The sequence below is a fragment of the Meriones unguiculatus genome, chromosome 12 (assembly GCF_030254825.1).
Source record: "Meriones unguiculatus strain TT.TT164.6M chromosome 12, Bangor_MerUng_6.1, whole genome shotgun sequence".
In the NCBI taxonomy this organism is placed as follows: domain Eukaryota; kingdom Metazoa; phylum Chordata; class Mammalia; order Rodentia; family Muridae; genus Meriones; species Meriones unguiculatus.
Window position 1 is genome coordinate 87,559,176 of NC_083360.1, and position 21,741 is coordinate 87,580,916.

At 44.2% G+C, this 21,741-nt stretch overlaps 3 protein-coding genes across 4 annotated transcripts in view; 1 reads left to right on the forward strand and 2 right to left on the reverse strand.

Annotated features, from left to right (window-relative positions):
- Positions 1 to 2,196: 2,196 nt before the first annotated feature.
- Positions 2,197 to 6,883, reverse strand: Cdkn2c (cyclin dependent kinase inhibitor 2C). 2 transcript variants are annotated; one of them, XM_021660691.2, is made up of 3 exons: positions 6,745 to 6,883; positions 6,260 to 6,399; positions 2,197 to 2,944 (listed from the first exon to the last, which is right to left on the reverse strand). In XM_021660691.2, exons 2-3 carry the CDS (start codon positions 6,386 to 6,388, stop codon positions 2,567 to 2,569), a joined length of 507 nt encoding a protein of 168 aa, XP_021516366.1. In that variant the 5' UTR covers positions 6,389 to 6,399; positions 6,745 to 6,883; the 3' UTR covers positions 2,197 to 2,566. The 2 variants fall into 2 exon arrangements, with proteins under 2 accessions (XP_021516366.1, XP_021516374.1); XM_021660699.2 differs by lacking the exon at positions 6,745 to 6,883 and having other exon boundaries at positions 6,260 to 6,643.
- On the reverse strand, positions 6,636 to 17,982 carry LOC132646707 (collagen alpha-2(I) chain-like). Its single transcript, XM_060365218.1, has 3 exons — positions 17,263 to 17,982; positions 7,911 to 8,424; positions 6,636 to 7,732 (listed from the first exon to the last, which is right to left on the reverse strand). Exons 1-3 carry the CDS (start codon positions 17,980 to 17,982, stop codon positions 6,636 to 6,638), a joined length of 2,331 nt encoding a protein of 776 aa, XP_060221201.1.
- The window catches only part of Faf1 (Fas associated factor 1), a 294,629-nt gene continuing 290,499 nt past the window's right edge, over positions 17,612 to 21,741 (forward strand). The window contains exon 1 of the mRNA XM_060366116.1: positions 17,612 to 18,025. Coding sequence (XP_060222099.1) covers positions 17,981 to 18,025 — 45 coding nt within the window. The 5' untranslated portion in view covers positions 17,612 to 17,980. The remainder of the gene's footprint in view (positions 18,026 to 21,741) is intronic.

Below are 21,741 nucleotides of genomic sequence, written 5' to 3' on the forward strand. Positions count from 1 at the left end.
AATAATATCAAGATAAAGTGAATTTACTATATTTGCCAAGTAAATTGCTTTTCCAGGAAATAATAGTTGTCACCTACCCATAGTAGGGTGTGTGTGTGTGTGTGTGTCTGTGTGTGTGTATAAGAGCTCATCGCGACACTTCTTGATGAATGACTCACTAGAGAAATGAGAGGCAGCAGTACCAGATTGTGGACTGAGACCCTGTTAGTGCTCCCCCCTACCCCGTAGGTGTGAGTCTGCAGGTGTGCACAGGCTGGACCTGAGTTTCCCAGTGCGGATTAGAGCTCAGCGAAGAAAACTCCCCTCGAATCTGTTTTCTAGCCTCTGTCTCTGATATAGCAGGGTCCCCCGGGGATCCGGGCACTCTATTCAATTAGCCTTTTCATCATCACGCTGCATCTGAATAAATTCGGGCTCCCTCCCAATCCGAGCTCGTAAGCTCCTCTCTTCTCTGCTTAGTCAAGAGTTCTGCTGAGGTTTGTGAGAGACGGAATAGCTTTTCACATTTCCTAGAGGGACCACATAACTCATTTCTAAAATACTCAGATTAGCAAAGTCACTTCCTGCGAGGAGCCAGGGTACTCTGATGTTTTAATGCCTAGCGAGTCTTAGGCTGATGAGGAGATAGGGTGCCTCTCTCTCCCTCTGCAGGGCTCGGACCACCCGAGAACAAAGCAAGTAGGGCACTTCTCTTTTGCTCTGTGGACATGCTGTGCCTTTGTATTTGAAATCTCCAAAGGTGATTTTACCTCAGGAGAGAGAGTAAATGTTGAGGCTTGTGGTACTCTGACCCAACTAAACTGTAAATTTAGAATTACCCAACTTTGTGGATGCCATTTGCAACAAGGGTTTTAAAGAATTACTTCCAGTAATAGTACTTTGCTTGTTTTATATATCCACTCTATTTTTAAATCAAAATATTTTCTTTTTAGACCATCTCTACTTGTACCTTCAAATGTTTCCTAGGTTCAGTGTCATGCTGCCATTGAAAACAAAATCATGTAGAATTGCTGTTACAGGAGGCAGAAGTAAAAAGCTTCTTGCAGTCAGTTTAGGAAATGTGAATTTTTAACCCCACAGTGAAAATGCTTATACTTTTTACCCCAGATTCTTTTATAGTACACTAGAAGATAGGTTTTTAGGAACCACTGGCCTTCAGCCCTTGCTAGGGCAGACATCAGAGCCATGCCCTTCAATAAACCTTCAAGTGTTTTGTTCTTTTAAAATTGAGGGCAGAGAGCTTACAAAGCAGAGGACGGAACTTTCACAAAAAACATCTTTGTGTGGCAAATGATGAACACAGTATTTATAAATTTATAAATGGTAACTGCATGAAAATTCTTTGGTGACTGACTATCTTTAACTAATATAACAGTGTAAGAATTACATGTGGGGAAAATCCTTTTGGAAATTTGAGATATGTCTGTAATTCCCCCAACAATTTATTTTTTAAGCTAAACATGCTCTCCCAAAGACTTTACACTCATTTAATTTAAAAAATGAACACATGGAGACAAATCAACTACGGCATGGAGGAGTTGCTTATTATGTGTTATGAAAGTTATTCTGTAGACCCTAAGTAGTTACGGTCTTTAGATATAATTCACACATTTTTTTTTTCAGGCTGAGATTTAAGTCTCCCACCACTGATATTTGTATTTTAATACTTAGAGCTTTTGTAGTTTCGCATTTTGACATTTCTGGAGAAGGGCCAGTGTTGTACTGACTTGCTGCTACAGGTCTGGAAACACATTAAGCAACTGTTTCATCTTCTGACTTTAAGAAGCCACCTGTCCTAATGGGCACACCTCTATAGTGGTGCTCTAGCTCAGCACTGATGGTTTAGAGCTGTTGTCTGTTTTCAGATTGCTGCTTCCAAAGTCTATCTTTCAGTTGACTCAATTTCGAGAGAAAGGGAAGTTTGGGCATCACAGGAAGATCACAGTGAAATAATTTCAAGTCTGATTTTCAAAGATGCTGTTCATATTATTTTTTGAAGCAAAAAATACTAATAAAAGCAGAGCTAGCCAATGAAATCTTTAGAAGGAAATAAAAGAATGACTCCACTGTAACTACAATATAAGTAGGTTTCCAATATGTTCTCTTCTAATGTCCAGATTTACAGTATTATAAACTTTTAACACATTTCTTACAAAGTGGCAAAAGTAAAAAAAAAAAAGTCTCAGGAAAATGTGGTCCTCTTCTGAAAAAAATTTGTTTTAATTAGGCAAAAGATGCATCAGGACAAACAATCTTTAAAACAAAGTTTCTAAGTCAGACATTGAGACTGGCAGAGGGTAAGCAAATAATAATAATAATGAAATAAAAAAAGATAAAACATCCAGAAGGCAATTACATGTTAGAAATCAGAATTTTGACAGTGAAAAAAAAAAGTTTAAATAGTTCATAAACTTGCAGTAAGATTTTCACTTAGGCAAATTCAAAGGATTTAACTACCTGCTTAAAACATGAAAACAAAACAAACCCCTCTATTTTAATAAGTGACAGTAAAATAGACAGCCAACCAACTAACCGACAAGTGCAGGCAATGTGGGAAAGCCCTCCCTCACTGCAGATCTGCGGCTCCCCCAACCCCATTTGCCTCCATCAGGCTAACGACCTCACTTCTTCCATAAAACCTGGCCAGGTCGCAGGCGGTGTCCCCCTGGTGGTTCCGATGGCCCACGTGGCAGGCTGTGTGCTTCAGAAGGAACTCCACCACAGGGAGGTGGCCTTCCTTGGCAGCCAGGTGCAAGGGTAGGTTCCCCTCATTATCTTCGATGTTGACATCAGCTTGGAACTCCAGCAAAGCCTGTACAGTGTCCAGGAAGCCTGCTCTGGCTGCATCATGAATGACGGCAAAGCCAGTTTGGTCTTTCAAGTTGGGATTAGCACCTCTGAGGAGAAGTCTCCTGGCAATCTCCGGATTTCCAAGTTTCATAACCTAGGAAAGAAATGAGAGATAGCAGATCCCTCCAGCGCTTGAGCTACACCAATATTTAAAGACATCTGCCTGTCCTAGTCATTATTTTTGATTTAGTACTTGAAGAAGACTCACAGCCTACAGTCTGAAGGGCTGGGTAGCAGGAAAGTACCAGCTGGTAAAATCAGAAGAAAACTGCAAAAATTTGAGCTTATTGATGAAATATCCTAAGTGAGCTCAGATGTAGGATAAGTTGATCAATAAAACAGAATTTCTGCAACATCAATAAATTTGATGGCTGATTTGGTTCTTATCTTTCACAAAAGTTAGCAGTTTTTTTTTTTTTTTCCATACAGTTCTTAAAATAAAAGAAAGATAATTTGGGATTTAAGTAAAGAGACTCCCATTGTTTATTCATACACATAAAATATACCTGGGGTATTGATTCTAGAAGGTTAAACGGATATAAAATTTATTTCCTAACAGCTACTGAAAACGAACGATGGGTCTCTTTACACCTCCTGAATGAGTGTCACTCAGAGCATACCTGAGCCTCTAACATCCCAGAGTTGACATTTTCTTAAATGATTAGTTTGCACAAGGTCCCTCTAAATAGAAATGCCTGAAATTTCCCAGCATTAATATTTTTTCTTTAAAGGCTATAAAATATTGGCTACTGAGAACAGTCCACGTTTAGCATTCATTTCAAATTACAGAATATGAGTTATTAAGGTATTAATTAAGCCATTGTGTTCTACATTGCTTATTATATCAAATTATTTTGGACTAAGGTGGTGATATGCCTTGTATCAGGGAGGAAATGATTGCATGACTACCATTCCTGAAAAGAATAAAATGGCCATCCTTCTATATCAGTCAGCATTTCTCCAAGTTCTAACTGGCCTTCTGATACTCAGGTGAGCAAAAGTAGAAGGAAGACATTTACTGGGTGTGCTGGAACAGACAGCTATGCCCTGTGGTTTGAGCATTTAATAATCAACTGGTGATCCTGGCTAATTTCTCTCTACACTCTAAAGAACAGTTATTTGTAAACTAGCTCTGTTCTGAAAGTCAGACTATAGTATCAATACTTGCTATCAGGGCTCAAAATAACATAGCAGAAAGACTTACTTTTGTTTAGGTGCATTATACTTTAAAAGATGTCTGTTGATCAAAAATCTCTCATAAGCAAAAATATCTTATATAACAGCACTTGAGAGCATAATACATATTTACTTGTGAAAATATTATTTTCATTAACATGCCAGAAAATCCCAGCATTTGAATTGGCATCATTTACATTTAGGTATATTCATAAGAATCTAAGTTACAAAACAATATAAGTGGGCTATTTACTAGATGCTCAGTGGTTATTAGGATCAATAGCAATCCATTTGAAAACATGTAAATGGTGGGTTTGATCTCTTTAAAGTGTTTTAAAAGAGTTAAAATATATTTAGAAAAAATAATATTTTATAAGGGCAAACTACATACTTTGTCAAGGTATGAAGTTTCCCCTTAAAAAAAAAAAAATCCTTTCAGTCTTTCATATAAGGTAGTAGAAAAATAAGCCTAAATTTATTTTTCCAGAACACCCATGAAATATATTTTCTGGTTATTAAAATTTAATTCAGTCTAATTTTAAATTTTGTCACATCTCCCTAAAACTTTAGTCACATTTAAAGACTTAGAGTCAGCCAAGCAAGAAACAGACACCTTAGATCTTTGCAAAGCAAATGTACGTTGAAGGTCTCTGATTATTCTGAAAAACAACAGCAAAGGAGAAAAGGTTTCTGCAGCTGAATGAGAAACATAATCACAGAGTAAAAACTGCTATCTTTGGCAGAAAGTAATAGTAATATTACCAAAGATTTTTAAGAAAGTCCTTTCTGATGGCACAATTTCAGATTCTGGGTTATTATGTATACTGAGAAAGACTGCTATTTGTGCATGCTTCATTATATGCAGTGGTTAAGCAGGAATAAGTGGGGATTATCTATGTTGGTTAATATAAACAAAATTGGATGGCTACTTTTCAAATGTTTGTCAAAGTTTAATTACAATATTTATCCAATCGTCCTGTTTGTCAAAAATTCTGCACTCTCTCTTACGAACATGGATGAAGTGGCTCATACTTTGTGTAGCTGACCTACTCTTTTGACCTTTCAATAAAATCCTTTCAGTATCTGGAGTTTGTGGCATTGCTATCATCACCAAACCAGTTCAAAAGTATTAGGTAGAAAAAAAAGAAAAAACAAAAACAAAAAAACAAGACCCTTTCTTATTTAATCTACCTGAATCAAGATAAATATTTTAGTATCTCTGCATAAGCTTCAACAGTGAAAGTTTTTGCAAGGCCAGATGTATTCTCATTTAAAATATCCAGGCCACATGAGCTTCTACTGTGGCATCTCCTGCCACCTGAATTTCTAATTTTTAAAACAGAAACAAAGCTCTCTAATGCCCTTACCCACCCCAGTGGGGTTTCAAAAGCTTCTGGATGTGAAAGGCCCCATGAATACCATCAGGACAGCAATAAAAGCAACTGGTGGAGATCACTTTTCCAAAGTTTCGTTTCTAAGCCTTTCAGCAAAGCTACATGATAACATTTGGTGGGGGAAATATTGTCAGGTACATACTTGGCAGCTGGACATGTGTCAGTTGTTGCCTGCAAACCTAATCATGGAAAATTAGAGCATACCACGGCATAGCTACAGGGGTAATAAAAACACCACTGCTCGGCTCTGATTAGAAAATTCAACTTTTTATTTCCCCTCACTCCTGAAGGTGGCTTAGGTATTAAATTAACTGTGAAATTAATCCTGTCCTGGTGCCCAGGCTATCCCATTCCAAACGAGGAAAGGTCGTTTGTCAAGACATGAAGCAGATGAAGGTAAAACAGCCTGCTTAGCAGTCAAGAGAATTAACTTTAAAGTCAATTATTAGGGAAAAAAATAGGTGAAAAACACTATTAGCTGTGTTTATACTTCAAATAATAATCGTAGTAATGTGCTTAAAGAGCTATCTAAAACAACACAGCACAAAACAAAGATTTCGACGCTAGGGCTACTTTAAAATCTCCACTCTCACAAAAACGTTTCCAAAAATTATGACCAAACCTAGGGTTCTGTTGATATCGAGGATGTTATCGGATCTGAGGAGTTTCTCCAAAGTACGTCATTTTGGGGAGCTGGACCCACTTAAAGATATAAAATATGGCAACCGAGTAGGTTTTAAGCCGGTGGAGACCTGTCCCCCTGGAAACGCAAAAGCTGTCATTTTAGAAGCCCAGGCAAGCTCAGTAACTTTGTTTTCCCCACCTCCGTGTATACCAACCTGCAGCGCAGTCCTCCCAAATCCATTTTGAGCGTTGACGTTTACATTATTTTGCAACAAACTAGTAAGTTGCTCTAGGTCCCCCCTGGCAGCTGCGGACGCCAACTCGTTCCCCCAAGGCTCGGCCATTCTTTAGGGTCCTGACGATCGGGAAAAGACGATTAGTTGCTTCTCCTTTCCCCCTTTCCTCTGCTCCTAACCAGGCTGCATGACGGCGTCGGAGGCTGACAGAAGGACTGGGATGGTTAATCTGGAGTAGAGCTCGGTAGTAAATACTAGTAAGGTCGGCCTGCCAAAAGCCCGCCCCTCGATTCACACGTGATTATTCAGCCAAACCGAGCCCATTGGCGAGGGGCTCCTTCCCGAGCGCTTTAGCTTAACCCCTGACAAGGATCCCGGTGCCTCCACGGACGCGCGTCCACAGCGGTGGCGTTCTGCGCGGACGACCACGCTGCGCGCGAGCCGTGGGCAGCGCGGTCACGTACCTAAGCTCCGCGGCCCTGCGGGGAGGATGTGCGGAGGCTCCGGGGACCAGGTCGGCTCGGCGAACTCCGCGGAAGGAGAAGCCGCCGAGAGGAGAAGAGGCATCGGCCCGCCCGTGTTCACAGCGGCGGCTGGAGGCCGGCTCTGAGGCAGGTCCTCGCCGTCCGTCCCCGGAGGGGGCAGCCGGAGCGCCGCCGGCCAGCGGGGCGCGGCGGCGGCTGGATGCCGACGTGCTCGGGGGGCGGGCTGGAGGCGCTCGCCCGGGGCGGCCCGCGGCGCCCGGCGGCTCCCCGGCGAGCTGGACGTCCTCAGAAGAGCGTCCGCAGCCGGGCGGCAGCGCGGCCGCAGCCCCGCCGAGCCTCGCGGGCCGTGGGAGCCGGGCGGGGCGCGCCGCAGAGCCCCGCCAAGCCCGGCATGCCGGCCCCGCCGGGTCCCGGGACTCCCGGCAGCCCGGGGACGTGGCGGGGCGACGCGGGGGAGCGTCTACGCGGCTCGAGCCGGCCGGGCGGCTCGCCTCCGCATCGCCGGTCACTTCCCGCCTCCGGCCGAGCCGGTTCGGGCTCTCCACCGCGAGCGCCCCCGCCGCGGTCTCCCCGCCCTCTGCGGTATTCCGGGGGGCCTCCGGCGACGGGAAGGGTCTTCGGAGGGACGGGCGGTCGCCCCCGCCCCCGGGCGCAGCCGCTCTCGCCGGCTGCTCGGCGGCCGCCCAGCAGCTCCGGCGCTCGGGGCCGCGGGGCCGGGAAGTCCTCCGGCGGCTCCGGCCCGCGCGCCTCGTCTGCGGCGCGGACGGGGCGGCGGAGCCCCTCGCGGGCAGCGGCTGACAGTCTCTTTTGTAGCCCGGCTCCCCGAAATCTCCGGCCGCCGCTCCCCTCGCTGCTGCTGCTGCTGCTGCCGCTGCGGGCACTTGCGCGTCTTCCCCGTTCAGGACCGATCCCTTCCCTCGGCGCTTTGCCGCTTTTTCCGCGGAGGCTGCCGCCGCTTCGGTTGCCTCTGCAGAGACGGTGCCGGTTTCTTATCCCCTTTTTCCGACCTCATCAGCTTTTTTCGAAAAGAAAAAAAGTGAGCGCTTTTTGAGTTGAAAAACCCGCCCCCATTTTAACGGCAGAGTTTTAAGGAGGCTCGGCCGAGTTAGCGCGCCGCAGGAGCGGGAAGGCCGGGCCCCGCCCACGCCCCGCCCCCGGCTCGGCGGTGCTCCGGCCGGCCGCGCGCTCGCCCCGCCCCCGCGGCCCCGCGCCCTCGCCGCCCGCCCTGGGCCTCGGGCCGCCGCCGCCCGCCCGCGCTGGACCTCCGTCCGCCGTCCGCCGCCCGCCCGCTCTGCCCGCCGCCCCTGCCCGAGCGGGATCCGCGCGGCCCGGCCGGGCCCGCTGCTCTGCGGCTGGAGTCCGCGACGCCGGGCGGGACCGGGGCGTTGCTGACTGAGGCCGCGGGCTGAGGCCTGACCAGCTGGGCGGCGGTCCCTGCGGCCGGCGCGCCGAGAGCTCCTGGGCGCCCGGCGGTCGCCCGGGCTGGAGCCAACCGGCTCCGCCCGCCTCGGCGCTCCCCGGCCGGGCTCGCCGAGTTCCAGCAAGCGTCGTCCCGGAGCGCGCCCCGCCGGGCTCCTGGGCTCGGCCACAGGCCTCGGCACCTGCCAGGTCCCTGCCGGGGCCGCAGAGGCGACTCTGGAGACAGCACCAGACAGCTGGCTTGAGTGAGAACGGAAAGTGCGTTACAAGAAGCCATAAGGAACTTTGAAGCCTGAAAGCTCCGGGGTCTAGAGGATGTGACCTTCTTTTATTTTCGAGGGAGAGGGAGAAATGCAACTAATTTTAAACTTAACTTGCAGTAAGTTAGGAATGCTTTCTAACAAGGCTGTGTTAATTGGGGAATGTCTTCCACTAGAAGGAAGCTTGGTTAGTTTTAGGTGGGGATGGTGGTCTGAGTGTAAAAAGACTAATATACCCGTATCATTTACTTCACATCCAGCACCAATTTTCTGTACTTTTGATGTTCTCTTTTAGGCATATGAGATTACTTCCTTCTATAGTTTTATGCTTAAAAAAAAAAAAAACAGCATAAGGCTGCATGATGCATCCAGTGGTCAAAATGAAACCAAGCAGAAAAAATGACAAGCGGTGTAATTAGAAACAGCCAGGGCACGTGTATCTTCAAGCAACATCTGTAGCCAGTTCCTTGGAGTAAAGTGAAAGTATTCAGACAAGCCAGAGACATCTGGGCAGCCATCTAGTAACAGGTTGGCTGTTAGGGAAAGTTAAAGCCAGCAAGAATTTGGCACTGTGTCTTTAAATTATTAAGGAAAAAAAAATCAGAGCTATCTTCTGAGGTAACTTAAAAGTGAATCAGGTAACAGTAACAAAGGGGATGAGTCTCTTTAAAAAAACAAACATGTTAACACTAGAAGGTTTAGGGCTCCATGTATACTGTATTTCTAATAGTTCTGGAAACTGAGTTTTTAGTTCGGCTGAAGGTCATTACTAAAGTGATAACTAATCCAGATTTACAGAGGTTGCTTTCTAGAATTTAATCTCGTCTTGCTAGGAGAAAATACTGTACCAAGGAAGAAGATACAGACTCTGTAAAAAAAAAAAAAAAAGAATGTACATGTGTTATGACTTTCATCAAATAAAATATCTTTGCTGAATAGCTGAGAAAGAAAACTTATGGTTTAGGGTGCTTTTGTCCAGGCTAGCATCCAGCTCCCTATGTATCTCAGGCTGGGTTAGTACTTAGAACTTTGCGTCAGCCTGGTTTGGCTGAATTACAGTATGCACCACTGTACCTTGTTGTATTAGGAGTTTTTGGAAGCCCTAATCACTGAAGATTTTAATGTTCTATCACCTGAAGTAATATGTAAATAAGTTTAAAAGACACAGACCCTGCAAATAAGAGTATAAGCAGCTGGATATTGCAGTGGGCACCTTTAATCCCAGCTCTCAGAAGGCCAGGACAGGTGGATCTCTGAAAGTTCATGCCAGCCTAGTCCACAGCCCGGGTTCCTTGACTGCCAGGGCTACATCGAGATAGCCTGCCTCAAAACAAACAAATACATAAGCAATTAAGAAGTATAGGCTGGTCAGTAAAATTCCTATGACTTCAGTTGATCTAACTTTTAGCTGGGCCTGGTGGCACACAGCTGTAATCCCAGCACTCTGGGAGGCAGAGGCAGGTGGATCGCTGTGAGTTCTTGGTCTACAAAGTGAGTCTAGGACAGCCAAGGTTACACAGCGGGGGGGGGGGGGGGGGGGGGGAACAACAACAAAACACTAACTTGTTAGATTCATTTAAAAAACTTCTGTGGCCAGGTGTTGGTGGATCACACCTTTAATCCCAGCACTCAGAGAGGCAGAGGCAGGCAAATCTCTGAGAATTTGAGATGATCCTGGTCTAAAGAGCAAGTTCTAGGACAGCCAAGGCTACATAAAGAATCCCTGTCTTGAAAGACCTGAATAAATAATAAATAAATGAGTTACTCTGTGTGTGTGTGTGTGTGTGTGTACACCCAAAGGGCCAAAGGAGGGCATTGGATCCCCTTGACAGTTGTGAACTGTCTTATGCAGGTGGTGCTGGGAACCAAACACTAGTTCTTTGCAAAAGCAGCAACTGCTTTTTACCACTAAGGCATCTCTGCAGCCCCAAATACTTTTTCTTAGGGGAAGTCTTTTTGTTGTCATTGCTATTTGGTTTGTTTTAATTCAGGGGTTATAGGCACATTCTATCATGTCTAGTTGAAAAAAGTCTCAATACAAGGGCTAGTTCACTGAGATAGATTTAAGAGTATCTGTCTTCAAGGAAGTTTTGTGTGTGTGTGTTGTCTTGGAACTCACTCTGTAGACAAGGCTGGACTCGAACTCACAGAGCACTGCTTGGCTCTGCTTTCCAAGTGCTGGGACTAAAGTCATGTGCCATCACTGCCCAGATGGTAAGCTTATATTTTAACATGTTGTACTCAGCACTCTATTACATTGAAGGTAATGGTTTTTCTTTTAACACAGTTATGGTATGTCCCTCAAATTCTTAAAGGCATCCTGCATAGTTGGATATTAAGTACTAAGAATTGTGGGAATCTTTAGTAGTTCAGAATCATTTTAAAGGCCTTACAGCAAGCATATTGTTTAGTCAAATATTCCATGCTTTTCCCACACTGACTCCAGTCAATGATGAGTTTCTACATGATTTGCTTGAGGAATGTGGATGAGATGACTATACTTTCTTGGTTTTAAAGTCTTCCTCTTTGTTAAATTTACAGATAACAGAGGTGGCCCCCTAGGGGACATTTTAAAAATTACTTATAGTTGTGGCTTTGGCGTTTTATTTCTGAGACCCAACAGCCTTTTCATATGGATACTTGTAGTACTCTTTAAAAAAATCCTTTTTTGAAAAGTAAGCAAAAAAAAAATTGCTAGTAAATAAATTGAAAGCTTAAATTATGATATTAGTAAGCAATGCTTGCATTGCTCTGTAGTTAAATATGATATACATAATATTTAAATTTAAAATTTTTGTGAAGTAGATCTAATCTCATTTTTTAAAAAAATAGTAGTTATGAATTATAATGGCACCATTCATTATCTAGTTGGCTTTTATAATTTTGAAAATATTTATTTATTATGTATACAGTGTTCTACCTGCATGTGTGCAAGAAGAGGACACCAGATCTCATTATAGATGGTTGTAAGCCACCATATGGTTGATGGGAATTGAACGCAGGACCTTTGGAAGAGCAGCCAGTGCTCATAACCTCTGAGCAGTCTCTATAGCCCCCTAATGTATTTTTTATCAGAAATTTGAAATTGTGATTTAAAGTCAGCAAATATATGACTTGGATTCATATCTTGGGCTCTAAATCTTAGTACATTCCCACTGCTTATGAACCCAGGGTCACTGCCAGACTCTTTAATTCACTGGATAAACTTCCTGTTTGATATCTAAAACAGGAATTTAACTTGGTAGTAATATTAGTCTCATGAATTATCTAACAAACCAGAAATATTGTTTAAAACTTTTGGTTATCAGCCAGTCCCTGGTGGTGGCACAGGCCTTTAATCTCAACACTTGGGAGGCAAAGGCAAGCAATCTCTGTAAGTTTGAGGCCAGTCTACACAGAGAAACCCTGTCTCAAAACAAAACCAGAGAATACACCCCCCCAAACAAAACCAACAGTGTTCCAAAAACAAACGACAACAACAACAAAAATCCAACTTTGGTTATCTCTATCAGAAGATCAAAGTTAACACTGCAGTAAAACATTTGATAATATGAAGATCCTTGTTGCACTCTTTAAAACTAGTTTTATTTGGAGTATTTAAGCCTCTAGCTCCCTTCTAGCAACCCTTTAACCCTAGCTAGGTAGGACAGAGAAGGTTAGTGGGGAGAGGGGCACAGGCCCCTTTACTTCTCCTGGCTGTTTAGGGTCAGTGGGTTCTTTTGGGGATATACCAGTCTCCGTCAACAGCAAATGCAGCAAGCAGGCTCCTCCAAGCTGCTGTGTTGAAACCTTTCCCTCCATCTGTTTCCTCCAAGCCACCACACCTTGAGTCTCTGGACTCTCTAAACTGCCACCCCTTCTCTTGCTGGGCTCTCATATTGATACCCCTCAGAGTCCTGGACCACGCCCCTCTGTGCTGCAGGAGGCAGGCCACTTCTAGCTGGCAGAGACCACACCCTGCAGGAGGTGGTTATCAGCTGTGGACAGGCTAACGCCCAAACTAAAATCCACACTTGGAATTAAATACACATTTACATAACATAACTGAGTTCCTAAAGAAACCAAAGCTTCCGTTATAGACCCTAATATCACATAACGAGAAGGACCTTTTGCCCTTGAGTGTTCTTACTCAATATCCACAAACCCAGGGTAATTCCTGGCCCCCTTCCAGGAAGGTCTTCCCTAGAACTCTCTCTCATTCTGTCTCATCTTCCTAAATGGCACACCTAGCACAAACCCAGTGTATAATCTGAGGAAACATTAAATCTGAGGAAACCCAAGTTGAGGGATAGATAGTTTATGAAGTTCTTGGCTCTTCAAACTTATCAGGGTTTAGGCATGCCATTGGAGTTTATAAATCCAAAATAATTTCAAATAAAAATTTAGTTAAATAGGGGCTGGAAAGGTGGCTGAATGGCAATGCACTCTTACTGCTCTTGCTGAGGACCTGAGTTTGAATCCAAGCACCTGTGTTGGGTTGCTCACAACTACCTGTAATTCCAGAGCCACAGGCATCCAATACCACTGGCCTCTGAGGGTACCTAACTTGCCATGCACATAATTAAAAACAGTGAAATAAATAATAGTACAAATAACTTATTTATACTTGAGAAAAATGAAAAGCTCATTTTAAAAAGTTTTAGAGGAAATTATTTGAAGATTTTAGATGACTATACTTAAATTAGGCCAAAGTCTATTTTAGGGGACTATGAAAATGAGGTGAGATGGCTCAGAGGTTAAGAGTGCTGGATGCTTTTCCAAAGGTCCTGAGTTAAATTACCAACAACCATATGGTGGCTCATAACCATCTATAGTGAGATCTGGTATCCTCTTCTGGTACATTGTGTATATAATAAGTAAATAAATAAATCTAAAAAAAGAAAATGAGATTAAAATTATTTTTTGTACTTACAGAAAAACAATTTTATTCTCTTGATTTGTTCCACTTCAATGAAATTTTCTCAAAATGGAATCTTAGAAAAATGGAAAACATTGTTTTCTTCTGATCAATGGTTTCCTTTCAATTTTTCTGTAGTAGATATTCTGGATGCTGGTTATTTAAGCATACCAGTTGGACCACAGGTAAGAAACAATCTTTTCATCTACTTTGTAGACCTGACAGCATGGAGTGAGATGCTGTCAGGAGTCCCCAGGGAGAATGGTTTTGACCTGGACTGGAATCCTAGGCCTTTCACTTTATGTCACGAACTTGGACAAATTCTTAACCTCTCAGAGAAGGTTTTCATTCTGTAAAGTGGCTGTGGTGAAGATTAAATGAAATAAGGTATATAATATACTTGTTTGGAGAATGTTGTTTTCTGTTTTGGGGGGTGGGGTGGATCTCAGCAGGGTCCTGGAGCTCTGCTCCCAGACAGAGAAAGGTTTAGTTTCTCTCAGGAGTGGCTAGAGCACTTTAGGGAGAGGCCTGAGTGCGAGTGCGCTAGGCCAGGGTGTGAAAAAGTTTTCCACAGAATATTAAGCTTTTATGATCCCCTGTGGCAGTGGAAACCTGGGTGTTCCAAAGCCTATGCTGATACCAAAGTGTTAGAGCTCATGGCAGGGCTGCGGGCCAAAGCCCATGCCGGGTTGCCAGAGCCCTCTGGCAGAGTTGAACAGTTCCTGAGTGGGGAGTGAGGACTGAAATAATTAAAGCAAGTCACGCTACACACAGGATCAGCTCGAGAGGGCTGTTGGTAAGACTGTAGTCCTGAGTTTATCCCACAATTCCTTTTTATGGCAAAGCAAAAACAAGTCACAAGAGAAAGAAAGAAAGAAAGAAAGAAAGAAAGAAAGAAAGAAAGAAAGAAAGAGAAAGAAAAAATTCATGGAACTGCTAAACTTGTTTTCTTAAACCACTTCCCTGTAGCAGGTATGGTCCAAGGTCACACAAGTTTTAAGGAACTTGGTGAAATATCATCTTATCTCTGTCTCAAACTGAAGGCCAGGGTGAAAACATGTTTTTCACTGAATACCCTGTAACACTGATAAACAAGCAGCTCTCCACACCTGGTGCGTTTGCAGCCCAGGACACAGGCCTGGTGAGATGCAGGTCCAGCAGGCCAGAGGGCAGGCCCAGTGAGACACTTCCTGGCAGGGGTTAAATGTCAGGAAGCCATGGGGGAAGGCTGACGGTATCTTGTAGCATGCAACCAGCCAGCAGCATTCACCAGCATGTTTATTTGAAATCAGGTATTTATAAACCGTGGGCAATGGGAGAGATGCCCTCACAGGAGTCAGAGGTCAGGGATACTTGATTTGCATGTAGTCGCACAGCGCCTCATTTTCCATGCAGTAGCATGGTCCTGTCACAAAAAGGAGAACACAGCACTTAATTATCCTATGGGTGGGAGAATCTCCAAGTACCATGAAGGTCACTGCTGAAGACTTATATCTTTAACAGGGTGGGGTATTTCTAGGAATAGATAGCTAGATTAGGAAAGGGTTCCTCCGGCTGTAATCTGTCTTGAGGACTATGTGACACTCCTTACAAAAGCTGGGGTCATCCAGATCAGTGGGGGCTTTTAGAACCTCCCTGAAAAAAGGCAGTCCTTTATCATAGACTGAGCACCAACAACAAATGGCTGTCCTGAGAGTCGTTGGACTTCAACCTAATCCAGCAAGAGAAGAAAACAATAGTTTTATGGAATACACATGCACACACACACACACACACACACACACACACACAGTTTTTTTTTTTTTTTTTTTGTCTTTTGAGATAACAAAATCTATGTAACAGCCCTGGCTGTCCTGGGACTCTTTCCTGAGACCAGGCCTGCCTTGAACTCTGCCTCCTGAGTTCTAGGATTAAAGGGATGCCCGGACAGAGACACAGTAAAAATCCAAATTATGATTGTGAACCCAAGAGTTTGTTATGGTTGTACTCTGGTGAATTTAAAAATATACTGGATGAAATGGTTTATAACCATCAAGAAACTTTCAACCTGTGGGAGAAGATAAACCATTTGTAGATGAAACAATTACAGAAAAGAACTCATAGAATTTGCCAGAACTGTGCTTGTTGAGGTATTAAAGGCCCTGGTTGGGAAAAAAACAACAAGGCATAAGGAATGACCTTGAAAGAACATGGAGGAGTTGGCATACCGAGTAACTAATTCATTAGGAAAGCTTTAGGTTCATGATGAGTTTTCCCAAGCATGGATTACTCATGGTTTGAAATCACTGCTTTCTTAGTTTTGTGTCAGAGATTAAAGATTTACAGAGGTGGTTGGAAAGGGGCAAATTTAGGTCTCAAACACTATGACATTTATGCTAATTTTGTACAGAGATTTGAAGTTTTTCATTTCATGTTTTTCATGTTCTGAAACATTCTTGCTAGGAGTTCAAGTTAGTATATTTCAAGGACTCATCCAGGGTTCTACAGCTAATTCTTTGGGAAAAAAATAGTTCTGAAAAGTCCCATGTTTGAATATCTAGACCATCCTTCCATGTTCTCTCTCTTTCTCTCTCTCTCTCTCTCTGAGTCTCACCATGTAACCCAGGCTGACCTGGAACTCTCTATGCTCTGCTTACCTCTGTACCCCAAGTGCTAAGATTAAAGTTGGGAATCAGTATGCCAGGCACAACGGTCTATTTCCTATGTAGCTCACCTTGTACCTTAAAATAGGATCACTTTATAGGGAGGGAGAGATGGTTCAGTGGCTTAGAATATTTGTGGCTCTTGTCAAGGATCAGGGTTCTATTCCCAGCACCCACATAGTTCCAGAGCTTGGAACACTCCTTGCTGGCCTCCATGGGCTCTAGGAACCATACAGTACATATGCATACTCACAGGCACAACACTTATAGAGTAAAACAAGTCTAAAAAAACCCCATACAAGTCATCACAGAATTACAAGCCAGATCATTTCTATTAGGAGAACGGTGGAATACATTCCTCCCAGTGGTTGTGGGATTTAAGCGAGAGCCTCTGCATGGCAGCTAGTGCTCTCCTACTGAGCTACTCCTCAACATGACGTAGCACACTTCGTTAGTTCAAGAGACTGAATATTTGATTCGGACTTCCTATTTTTTCATAGACATATTCCTCGCTTAAGAAGCTTAGGCATTGATTCTTTATGGTGATTTCATCAGTTCCTATTTTTAACATTTCTGGACTTTAACATACTTTCCAGACCATGTACATGCCCTGTAAAAGTCTGTAAGTTCCTACTTTACTGTGTCAAGATTGAATAGATTCTGTCACCCTTCCTTTGACCTAGATGGCAATTACAAATTGTCCCATACTTCATAGTTTTTGGCTGTTTTAGGGTGCAAAGGTTGCTGATTTCTGCTGTAAGTTGAAAATTTCAGTAATTATGAGAAGTCTAACACGGTTTTACTTATGAAAGTATTTTTAAATAGAATACATGAAATAGTGTATTCCTGTTTTCTGTATGTATCAGCTCTAAAAATGTGGATATTATAGCAGTAGAAATATTTTTCCTTAAATATTAATTTAAGGGGCTGGAGAGATGACTCAGCAGTTAAGAGCACCGGCTGCTCCGGTTCAACTCCCAGCACCCACATGGCAGCTCACAACTGTAACTCCTGTTCCAGGGAATCCGACCCCCTCACACGTGCAGACAAAACCACCAGTGTACATACAATAAAGAAACATCCATTTAATGCTCAGCATCCTTGAAGGCCTGGCTTCTCGCCTCTCAGTTCCACAGGGCTTCCGGCTACCTGAGTGTTTGAGTCTGAGGTCGCAGACTTAGAAAAAGGGGACTTCAGGTTGGGAGTGACCGTGGGGTGGACACCGGGCGAGCATATGAGAGCTCGTATTTCGGTGGAACTTTGTCAGAGGAAAACGCACCCGCTGGAAAGGGTGCGTGTCGGGCGGTGTAGGAGTGCCGAGCTGGGCCGGAGCTGGATGTGCTTGCGTGTGACTGACCGCGCGAGGCGCCGAACCGCGTCCTGGCCGCGGCCCAGGCCTCAGCGCAAACCGGAGAAACGTGCTGCGGCTCCCCTGGCTCCCGGACCCTGCCGCCGGCGCCCCGGCCACACGGGTCGGCCGTTCCCGCCCGCCAGCGGGGCGCCCAGCGCTTGACAGGCGAACGGTCACGTGACGGCCGTAAAGCGCCGCTTTGCGACCCCGATGACAGGCAAAACGCGCGACAGTCCCGGCGCCGGCCAACCAGCGGCGGAGGCGGCGGCCGGGGAGGAAGCGGAGGAGGCGGAGGCGGCCGTGGCGTCGGCCCGCCTGCTCGTTCTCTCGCTTTCCCCGCCCCCGCCGGGCTCGCCGCGGCCGAAGGGAGCCGGGCGCGCGCCGTCGCAACCTGTCCTCCTCGCAGCCGGCGGCGGAAGCAGCGAGTCGCCATCGAGGCCGGCCTCCCCGTCCCGGCGGCTGCGGCCCGGGCTCCGCGGGGCGCAGGCGGGCGCCGGGCGGCTGAAGGTTACCGAGTGCATGAGCGCCTAGCCTCCCGCGCCGCCCCGCCCGCCGGCCCCTCGCCACCCGGCGGCGGCCGCAGGAGGCGCCGTCTCGCTCCCAGGTGCGCGCTTCATCCCCGGAGCCGCGGAGCTCGGCGGCCGCCATGGCGTCCAACATGGACCGGGAGATGATCCTGGCGGATTTTCAGGTGAAGTGTCTGCTTCTGCCCGCTTCTCAGCCGGCGGCTGCGGGGAGGCAGCGCGGAGGCCTCTTCCCGGCGTTTGTCTGAGCGCCGCAGTGGCGGCACTGTGGGCTTTTCTATCCTCCGAGGCTCAGGCTGTGTGTTTATTATGAGCCAAGGGAACCATGATTTCAAATGCTTGGGCGTGTGTGTGTGTGTGTGTGTGTGTGTGTGTGTGTGTAGAACGTGTTAAACGGGGTTGAATGATTTTTAGGTTTGGGGATCTTACAATTTGAGGGATCCTGTGTATTGTGGGCTCTCACCGTGATGAGGAATTTGTAGAATACGGGGGTCGATCATGGTGTGTTTGGGTTGTTCCACGGGAAAACTGTGGTGTGTGGCGTGGAGAGTGTGTTGCTATGGGTGTGGTGTATTGTATGAAGTGGAGAGTGCAAAGGCAGAGTGATGAGGAGGGGATGAGGCTGGTCGGGCTTTGTGGGCCTCTTCAAAGAGGGATAAACGGTTGAGCCTCCCGAGGCCTTGTTGGACTCTGCAGGGCAGAAAATAAGGAGGCAGGTAGGCAGTGTATTCTGATGATCTCTGCAGTCAATTCACACACTTAATAACCCATTCGTATTTGCAGAGTCCTCTCCCCTGCAGACTTCAATTGTTTGCTGTTCTTTCCCCAGGAGTTAATTTAAACTAAAGATTGTTCCCTTAGTGAGCCCTCCTGTAGTGACACTGGCATATAAGTTACATTAGGGAGGCCCTTTGAAGGCGGAGCTGCGTGCATCTGGAAAGATTTGGAGTTACAGACAATACCCTGTGAATGTTTTCTCTGCCTTTTGATATTTACTGAAGGAAATATTTTAGTGCCTTACACACATCATTTGGTATGATATTTGTCAAACATAGGCAGATGTTTTCGCCAACACTGACAATACTACATTTATACTTAATATTCTGATGACCATTTTCCAAGAATTTGCGCTTTTTTTCTTCTCCGGTATCTGGTACACTAGGAATATGCTTCTATTTACATTTTGATGATACTGTAACTTAAACTCAGAAAGGATGGTGTTAAAAAGAAAAGTTGGCCATGGCATTTTGGTGTTTGTAGGCTTTAGAATAGCCTGAGTTAGACAGTGTCTCCATATGTAGCCCAGGCTGGCATCTAATTTAGTACAGTCTTCCTTTCTCAGCTTCTCACAGTACTGGGGTTACAAGTGTGATCCCTATGTCTACTTCTTAGATGTAGTTTTACCCAGTTTGTGTTTGGATGGGAAGGCTCCCATCCAATATACCCTGACCCTAATGTGATTATAACTTTGTTTTGATTTTGTAAACGTTTAAAACCTGTAATAACTTGTAGGTGTCTATCTTCTTGTCGGTCGCTGTGCTTGTTAATCTCTCTTTTTTTTTTTTTTGTGGTGGTGGGGTGGAGGGTTTCAAGATATGTATAACCCAGGCCAGCCTTGATTGATTCTCCAGTGTTGGGTTTATAGGAGTGTATGCCATCACTCCTGGCTCACTCCTAATTTTATATTAGCTAAAGTACCGGAAATTCAGAGTCCTTCTTCCTAGAGGCAGAACAATATTTTTGAGACACATCAAGACTTTTGCTTGGGAAATTAAAATGATTATTTTGATTATATTATTAAATTCCAATAACATTTTTCCCAGCCTTTCTTTCATTGTTGAAATGTTTTCCTTTTGCAGTAGCTGGGGATTACAGTACCCAGGGTCTTGTTCATGTTAGGCAGGATCTCTACCAGTGAACTATTTCCAGCTGAAGATTCTTTTACTAGAATGGTAATGGAATGGTCTTATAGGTCAGTGATATACTGACATTGTTCATAGCCAGAAATTATGAATGGCATCCAGTCTTCATATAATAAAACAATTTATTTAGAAGACTGTGTTCTTTAAACACATTAGCCTTTTGTGTGTTAAGGAACCTGTGATCCTTGTATTTAAAATAGCAGGTCATTTTGTTTGTGTGGTCTTACTTTAAAATTGATCATTGTAGTCTTTTGTATTTTAGGTTTTTTAGTATTAATTTAAAAATAAGCAATTATCTATTATAAGAAAATCAAGAAACTTATTGTAAAGATTATACGGCAAGACTTGGTATCAAGGTATGGGGAATGTAGCTCAGTAGTAGAGCACTGCCTAGCTTGCCATATTTAAGGCCCTGAGTTTGATACCTAGTGCCACATTCATATACACAGACATACCTATGTGCACATACACATATACACACAGATACAAGACATGTCATATGGATTCTTGGGTCATACTTGTTTAGTTGAATACCTTCTCAAAGTGACTGTTGTAAGATTGTGTTTATTTTATGTGCTTGTGGGAATCAGTAATAATATGAGAGCTTAGCATGCCTGTGTAGAAAGGAGACTTTTTTTTTTTTCTTTGACACAGGATTTCTCTTTGTACCCTGGTCTGTCCTGGAACTCCCTCTTACTATGCTGGTCTGAACTCACAAAGATCTGCCTGCCTCTACCTCCCAAATGCTGGGACTAAAGGCTTGTGCCATCACTGCCTGGCAAAAGTACACAATTTTGAGTTAAATTTTAAGATTGCTTATACATGCTTGTTTAGTGTTAAGTGTTTACAACAGCACAAATATGGAACCAGCCTAGATGCCCACTAACATGTGAAAGTAAGGAAAATGTGGTATGTACAATGGAGTTCTAGTTTCCTTTCAAAAGAATGAATTAAAAAAAAAATGAGGCCAGGTGTGCTAGTGCACACTTTTAATCCAGGCAGAGGCAGGCAAATCTCTGAGTTCAAGGCCAGCCTGGTCTATGGAGGGAGTTCTAGGACAGACAGGGCTACATAGGAAAACCCTATCTTGATAAATAAAAAAACAAACAAAAAAACCCAAACCAGAACAAAACAAAAAACTTAACCACCAACAAACAAAAAGCACCTCATTTGAAACCTTTACGTGCATTTAAGATTTTATTTTCCAATATTTGTATTTATTTATCCCATTCTGATTATGTAACATGAAGAGCGCAATTTTTAACAAGCTCAGTGAAGAAGCCTTCTAAAACTCCTCCATTTCCTTTTAGGGGGAAAAAATCAGATTTTGATCTCTGCTGGATGATAGGTTATAATAAGTATAATATCTGAAAATGAAAAGCTTTTGGGAAGGGATTCTTGATCATTTCACTTCAAGAGAAAATGCTTCTGTTGCAGTCAGTGATACGGTGCTAAGTAGTGGGTGGAAGATTACAGCTCACGCTTACAGGGAGAGCACTGGAGCTGTGGATGGGTGAACTAAACAAATTGTCTTGTACTTCCCACCTCTCCTGGGTGCTCAGCCAGCAGGAGAGCATGGGGTTGATCCCAGCAGGGAAAAGCAGTGGAACAGAATTCCTGAAAATTTTCTCATGGAAAATATACAACATAATTTTCCATGTTAGCCACTTTCAATTGTCTACTTAAGTACTATTCATATTTATAATACTGTGCAACAATCACCATTATTCATCTCCAGTGCTTTTTTCTCTTTTTAAAACTAACTTTGGGTGTATTAAATAATACATCCTCATTTCTCCCTCCTTCTGACTTCCTTTCTATATGAACTTGACTGTTCTAGGTACCTCATTCACAGGAATTTTACATATTTGTTCTTTTGTGACTGGTCTATTTCACTTAGTGTATACAAGCTCAAGGTTTGTCCATGACATGGCATGTGTCAAAATTTATTCCTTTTAACA